Below are 7,558 nucleotides of genomic sequence, written 5' to 3'. Positions count from 1 at the left end.
TGTGTGTGTGTGTGTGTGTGTGTGTGTGTGTGTGTGTGTGTGTGTGCTGTAGTCTACTTCTTTCTAATGTGTTGGTCTAGCTAGGGTATACCAAATGGTCTTCCACACAACTTGACTCTTGTGTTCTGTCAGGGAAAAAAACAAAACAAAACAAAAACAACATCAAGAACAAGGATTAAGTTGATGTTATTTTCAGTTTTTGTTCTTTTATTGATAAAAAAGACACTGCCATTAGTTCATCTCTCACACAAGAGTTCAATGCACATTGAAAACAACAAAGTAAGACTCCAACTTCTGACCCATAAAAGGCAGTAGTTCTCAAAATGTGTGTCAATACCCCTTTTGCAAGCCACTGTCTTCAAAAATATTTACATTATGATTCATAACCATAGCAAAATCACAGATATGAAGTCGCAACAAAAAATTTATAATTGGGTGTCACTACAACATGAGGAACTGTATTAAAGGGCTGCAGCATTGGGAAGGTTGAGAACAGACGTACAAAAGGGAAGGGGAAGAAAAGATATAATCATCACTATTATTTTGCTTTCATCTCACTGAAACTGGCCAGGTATGATATTTTTACCCTTTCCATCAATCAAATCAGAGCACATTTATTGAAAGCTCATTAAAAGCATTGGAACAGCAATGAAGAAAAACATCCACGTTTTTGCCTTATGGGATTTATGCATTTTCTGGGCTACTAACACCATAGGGACTTTACCTCTTCCCTTGATTAATTCTGGCAAGCAGAAACAAAGCAGTATTTTCATAAACCTGGAAAAAGGGCTTCAGAGTATCCCAGAAGGAAGCCTTGGGGAAGATGAAGACATGGGAACCACTGGTTACATTGTAAAAGGATACAGCTCCAGCCTCATAGTCTAGAAAAACTCTTAGGAGCTGTGGCTTCTCACGCAGATGAAGGGGAGTAGGGGTGCAAGTGAGGGCTGCAAGCCCATCCTCTTCACACATCCTGATGGTCCAGAATCCAAACTCGGGCTCCTTCTTCATGTCAAAGCCCTTTAACACATCCTCTCCACAGATTCCCACATCCCAAGAGGTTGCATTCTCAACAGACACTTCGAAGTAATATCTTCCTAAAATAATTTCCTTACAGCCCAGGACACAGGGAAAAATGGAAAATCTCTTGGTAGAAGCCTCAAGATTCTTGTGGGATTGTCTGTAAGTCACCTGTCTTTGACCTTTAGACAGTGCTGGGTCAGGATGGGCTGTGTCGGGTTCCGGAGTCACACTGACTGTAACGCAAACACAATCCGAATTTTGGGATCTAGAAAGACAATACTTTACAAAGAAAACAATCTGTTCAAATGTAGGCATGATTTGAACATTTAAACCCCAGCTATGCAAACTATGTAAAAATAACATCATGCTATTGTGGACAACAATGAGCAGAGTTAAATGAGTTTGTGTTTGTCTTGGACGTGGTACATGTCTAATAAGCAGTGGTGACGATACCATCAACCCCGGCATCTTGGCTCATTCAGAGATGCCAGAGATTAGAACTGTTTGGAGTCACTCTCATTCTGTTCTGCTCCGAACCTTCCTGAATTCAGAACTTTTAGAATTGCTGGCACTGATCATATTGCATAAAAGAGCCCTTCCCCTTTCTGTTCATATTTTATACAAACACTATTTCAAAATAAAGAAAACACAAATAAGCAGAAAACACAAGCAAAATAATCACCAACAGAAAAGAGAAACAAACAAACAACTTTCCCAAACTTTTATTGACAAAAGATTGTGGATTCTGTAATGAGGGACAAGGAGCTATAGGATGTAGCACACACTGAGGAACAGAACGGAGCAGGAAGCTTATTCACTGAGATCAGTAGCACTTCATTTTTGTCTTGTATCTCACATGTTCATTCATTGTTTGAGAAGAGTCCTTGTCTTAGTTTGAGTTTTTATTGCTGTGGAGAGACTCCATGACCATGGCAACTCTTAAAAATAAAAACATTTCATTGGGATAGTTCGTCTACAGTTTCCGAGATTCAGTCCATTGTCATCATGGTGGGGATCATGACAGCATGCAGGCAGACATGATGCTGGAGAAATAGCTTAAAGTCCTACAGCTTTCAGGCAGCAGGAGTCATCGGACAGTATCCTGAGAATAGGAAACCTCAAAACCCACCTCCACAGTGACACATTTCCTCCAACAAGGCTGCACTTCCTAATAGTGCCACTGTGGGAGCCATTTTCTTTCAGACCACTACAGTCCCTGAAAATATTTCCAGCAGACTACATACTGCTCAACCACTGTGGTGTTTTGAGTGATAACACCCCCCCCCCATCAATCCGTATGATAGAGTGCTTGGTCCCCAGTTGGTGGACTCTTTAGTAAGGATTATATGGGGTGACCTACTTGAAGGACCTGTGCCACTGAGGATGGGCTTTGAGTTCTCAAAAGATTCTAGCCCTTCCCAGTTCCCCTCTTTCTACTATTTTAGAAGTGTCTTCCTTCCTTCCCTCCTTTCTTTCTTTCTTTCTTTCTTTCTTTCTTTCTTTCTTTCTTTCTTTCTTTCTTTCTTTCTTTCTTTGTCTCACTGTAATTCCCAAGCAACCACATCCTTAAAATTTTAGTGGGAAGAAAGTTCATCTCAAATCAGGAAAACTGTCATCTCAAATTTGAGTTGGACATTCATTCCTTTCATTTTTTAAGAGAATGGTGGGCTTTTCCAATTTTATGTGGATTATTGATATAAAGGTGACGTAAATCATGGAAGAGAAAGGAATGGAGATTACTCTTTCCCTCTGGACTTAGTCCATGGGAACTTTCCTTCTTCCCAGGGCTATTAGAGCAAGCAGGGGGCACTTTAATCCCCTCCCTCCTCAGCCTTCCTTCTCCAATATTACATGTGTGCTGCAGGATAGGACTTTTGTTTTTTTGTCCTCAACTTTTCTTCATTATTCTTTGAACAAGGGTAATGGCCATTCTTTTTTATAATAATGATTATCATTGTGTATGATATGTGCATATGACTTCCACAGCACAAGTGGAGTTCAGAGGACAACTTTTGTTTCTTTCTTTTTGCCTGTACATAGATTCCAGGGATCAAACTTGGATCATCATATTTGCATGGCAAGAAGCTTTTCCTAGGCAACCATCTCATGGACCCAAAATGCGCACTCTCCGAGAGACACCTGAGTGATACAAATGTCTTTGGTTTCAGAAGAATATTCAAATGTCTTTGCATAAAATGGCACACCAGATTATATAGGCAACATGTTCCTGGCCTATCGGTTCATATCACCTTTGTCAAATGTCTCAGTCAATCCACACATGGTGCTGAAACCCCACTGGTCTTCACTCCCATTTGGTGCCAATTCCTAATCGTTTGCTTTTGAGAGAGACAAAATGGAGACACAGCCTGACTCACTCAGCAGACTGGCCTGGAATTCCATTTGTAAATCAAACTGGTTTCAGACTCAAGAGATCTGCCTGCCTGTCTCCCAAGTGTTGGGATTAAAAGGCCAGGTGTCACACACCTGGATGATTCCTAAATTACTGTTTGCCATCCCTGTCAGTCTCTGAGTCAGTGTGCTGCAGCTGGGTTGCATCTGAAACCATTTCCATCCTTCAATGATGTCTGAAGGAGCATGAAGGAGCTCAGCTCAGCTCCACCCCCTCCTCATGTCCCCATTCCCACTCCCTGTGTATTCACTGCAGTTCTCTGGGAATGACCAGTCTGGACCCACCCAAGAGAAGGTGGGGCCATGCCTACGAGATCATTCTATAACTTCTGTAAGGAGAATCTTAAAACTGAAACATCTAAGGCTAAATATAGGTATGTATACAAAAAGATAAAATACACCTTTTATCCTGGCTCTGTCCCTCCCCAAAACACCTTGTATAAGCCAAGGTTTTGAAGTTTATTATATTGCATTTAAATTAAAGATAGTCGCACATATTATTGCTTCAAGGGACATTTAATATTTCCTGTATACTCCTCTGGGACCTGGAGATGCAACTGAGATCAAAAGAGACAAAAACCCCCAGGATTTCTTATAACAAACTGTGATAAGGCAATAAGATAGTTATGTTAGGTGGCAAATATATATAGTAAATGTACAACTTTAAATAAGCAGCTAAGAGATGTCTTATTGAGCTACTATTTGAGCCTCAAGATTGTGTGATCGTTAGGATGAGATTGCAAATAGAGTGGGCTAGCTGAGTGCTTGGTGTATAACAAGATTCCATGAGTTCATAGTAACATTCTTACGAAGAATGTCTGAAATCATTAGGAGTTGTCTAGGTGTCTGCACACTCCACCGCCGGCCGGCCTTTTAGGGTGAAGGAACACTTCATGAGTGCTCTCTGTCTCTTGTTGGAGCTCCTCACTGACTCTTCCCAGAGCCTGAGCCCTTAAATCTGTCTGCTTATCCCAGCTGAAGCGCCACTTTCCATCTCTTCACTGTCTCTTACACTCACATCCTGAGCGATATCAGCAAAAGGATGAATTGTGGCGTCAGGTTACAGTCCGACCGTTGCTAAATTGCTCTTGTTTTTGACTAGCCCTGTCTCTGGTTCTCATTTTTTCATCACAAAGTTAAAAAGTCATACTAAAGTTTCAGGCTCTACTCCGGGTTGGTTCTCACACAAATCCCAATATTATTAGCAGCTGGTGCCCCTAGTCCAAAATCTCCTCAAAAAACTGGGCCATAGTCTCTAGCAGGAACAGCAGTACGTAAGAAATTAGGGTAAACCGGAACTCCCAATCTACACAGCAAACACCTGATCTTGGCAGAATACCCACCCTCTTGGCCTCACTCGGCCTTCTTGGATCTTTCGGGTCACACCCCAACACATACATAATCACCCGCCATGCCTCTCCTCCTTAGGATCCCTTGGTTCCGTCTTTGAGAAAGTGGAAGGTTTTAGGGCATCGATTGGTGTCTACCATTGTGACACGATAGGTTACAAACAAGGCGTGCCTGGTCGCCATGGTAACGGCCCGTTCGCTGTTCGGAGAGGCCTTGTCTCAGTCGGGTCTTCCGTCCCACGGAGAGTGGTCGTGTTTCAGGGGCGCGGCGGCGGAGGTGCTGAGTTTGGGATTCCCGAGCTGACGCTGCTTAGGTCGAGCAGTGGGGAGGCCGGCGTTGCCAGTGGCGCCCACCTACAGGTGAGTGCGGTCGGCAGGCTTCGCCGCCGGGAGCTCCGCCGTCAGCCCCGCCGCGCACCGCTGGCCATCGGACACCGGGCAGCGGCGCTCAGCCGGCCGCCCCGCCCCTCGGGGCTCCGCCGCCCTCACCTGCCCGGCCTAGGTGGCCGCCCGGTGCCCGCCGCCGTACGCGGCCCGTGAGCACAGACACCCGGGCGGCCGGCAGGGTCGTTTCTCCCCCGGGGAGCCCCGGAGGCGGGCGAGCCGGGCAGTCCTGCGTGCACGGCCCTGTGTCCGAACGGCCCTTGGCAGCCAGCCTGGGCACGCAGCCGAGGACGCGGGGAGGGAGCCTGCCCCAGCCCTGAGCTCGGACCCTGTACAAACTTTGTGCCCCGCGGGGGCAGCGGGACTCAGTCTCGGCAAAGGGCAACGCTGTTGCCGCAGTCGGAGGCCCACCCGTGATCCTGCTGGTGCTAATAAGCTGGGAAGATGAAGAGGGAGAGTTGATCCAGAAGTCAGAGGTGTTCGCAGGAAAAGGGAGTTCTGGAGGGAAAACCCTGGGGTTGGCTGTGTGGGGGTGTGTTTGTCTCAGGAATGCCAACAGGAGGGTGAGCCCTAGGCGACTAGAGAAAGTATTTGCCTGGTTTATTTAAAGCGCTGCAGTTGGTCTGTGGAGAGAGGACCGTTTCGAGGGTGGGACAGATACTTAAAATCATGGATAATAAACACATTCTCTTTGGGATCTAGTTGGAAGTTCTCCAAGCACATAAAGGACGACTTTCCAGATTTGAGCACGGTGACAGCAGAAGAGTTTCTAACACTGTAGAGTCCTTTGCAGAACATGAGTTAATAAGGGTTGGATGGTCGGAATGGCTGTGAAGGTCAGGTTCCGGAAATTTTGGTAGAAAAAATGAGACAGTTTGAAATAGGTAGGGGGAAAATGGAAAATGACTCAAAAGTTTCAGGGGCTAAAAGTATACCCAAATGGTAGAACTCTTGCCTCCAGGAGACCCCGGCTTGAAGCGCTGGGTCTTTATAGCACTGCTTTTACTTCCTTGATCCTGGAAAGACCGTTTGATGCATCCTTCTTAGCTCCAGTTACATTGACTACGCTGTTCCTGAACAATTTTAATTGCATATGCTATAGGTAAAACACTTTGAGCCTATTTCTTCTAAGTATATTTATTTTATGTTTATTGAGTATATCTTATGTTTATTTTAGATAGTGTGAATACCTCTGTAAATATGTCACATATGTTTATAAAAATATAAAATACAAATTAAGGGAACTAAGAAATAAAAAATATGGCCCAACTCAACAGAATTTGAAGATCACTTAGAAGAGGCTTCCTTGGTTTCCCAACACCATTGTCCGCATTTCTGAGGATTCCCATGCTTTTGGGGTGTGGACTTTTCATTCTGCTGTAATATAGCCAGCCCGTCCGAAAAATAATGATCTTTAGAAGGTTTCCCTCTTAACTTTCTCACTGACTTTTAAAGTTCACCTCTCTTTCCCTGCCGCTCCTGCCCATTTAGATTAAAGAGATGTTGATACTACCGTTGTTTATAAAATATCATTAACTTTTCTTGGTTACCTACTAGGAATAAGTTATCTGTGAGACTTCTGATTATTACATACCATCTGTTATTAACAACCCTGTGGAACACAGACTGGGCTGCCTATGACCCCCTCCCCCTTTAAGGGCTGGGTATCAAACCCAGAGTCAAATGCTTGCTAGGCAACCACTCTGTTGCTAAGGTACACCTCTCCCTCACCCCATAATAGTCCTTCTCATTTTAGTTATTTTAGGATCAACTATATGCGCTTGATCAAAGGAAATTCAAAACCAAAGCGTATAATAATGTAAAGCCCAGTTCTACCCTCTTATCTCTGTCACCTTCCCCACTCCAGAAATCAGCAAGGTAAATAATTTGCTCCTAAGAGACATTCTGACTGCTAAAGCACATATGTAATACATACTTCCTCTCAAGAGTGAGTCATAATACATCTTCTTGACACTTAATATTATACAGCGTCTCTAGTCTTAATGTCTGAAACATGAAGGGCTCAAAAGTAAAGCTTGGTCAGTATTCCTATGCTAACAGGAAATTCATTGTGGTGAAATTTCACCTCATGCACAAATGCTTAAAAATACTGTAAATTAAGAAATCAAAACCACTGAGATACAATCAAATATGCAAGATATAAACTTGAGGAGTGGCTGAGTGATGTTCTGTGGGCATGTGATTCAAATTCCAAAGCAAGTGTTGTAGGAGTGTGCACACAGGATACACTTCTGCTGTATGGTTATTAGTGATGCAGGTGTGCACACACAGGATGCACTTCTTCTGTGTGATTATTAGTGATGCAGGAGTGTGCACACAGGACACACTTCTGCTGTATGATTATTAGTGATGCAGGAGTGTGCACACAGGAT

The 7,558-nt window shown here is 44.0% G+C and overlaps 1 protein-coding gene across 1 annotated transcript; it reads right to left on the bottom strand.

Annotated features, from left to right (window-relative positions):
• Positions 1–720: 720 nt before the first annotated feature.
• Trim38 (tripartite motif containing 38) lies at positions 721–3,595 on the bottom strand. Its single transcript, XM_005355123.1, has 2 exons — positions 3,528–3,595; positions 721–1,288 (listed from the first exon to the last, which is right to left on the bottom strand). Exons 1-2 carry the CDS (start codon positions 3,593–3,595, stop codon positions 721–723), a joined length of 636 nt encoding a protein of 211 aa, XP_005355180.1.
• Positions 3,596–7,558: the final 3,963 nt, after the last annotated feature.

This window comes from Microtus ochrogaster, chromosome 16 (genome assembly GCF_000317375.1).
Source record: "Microtus ochrogaster isolate Prairie Vole_2 chromosome 16, MicOch1.0, whole genome shotgun sequence".
In the NCBI taxonomy this organism is placed as follows: domain Eukaryota; kingdom Metazoa; phylum Chordata; class Mammalia; order Rodentia; family Cricetidae; genus Microtus; species Microtus ochrogaster.
This window is presented reverse-complemented; position numbering and strand designations above follow the sequence as displayed.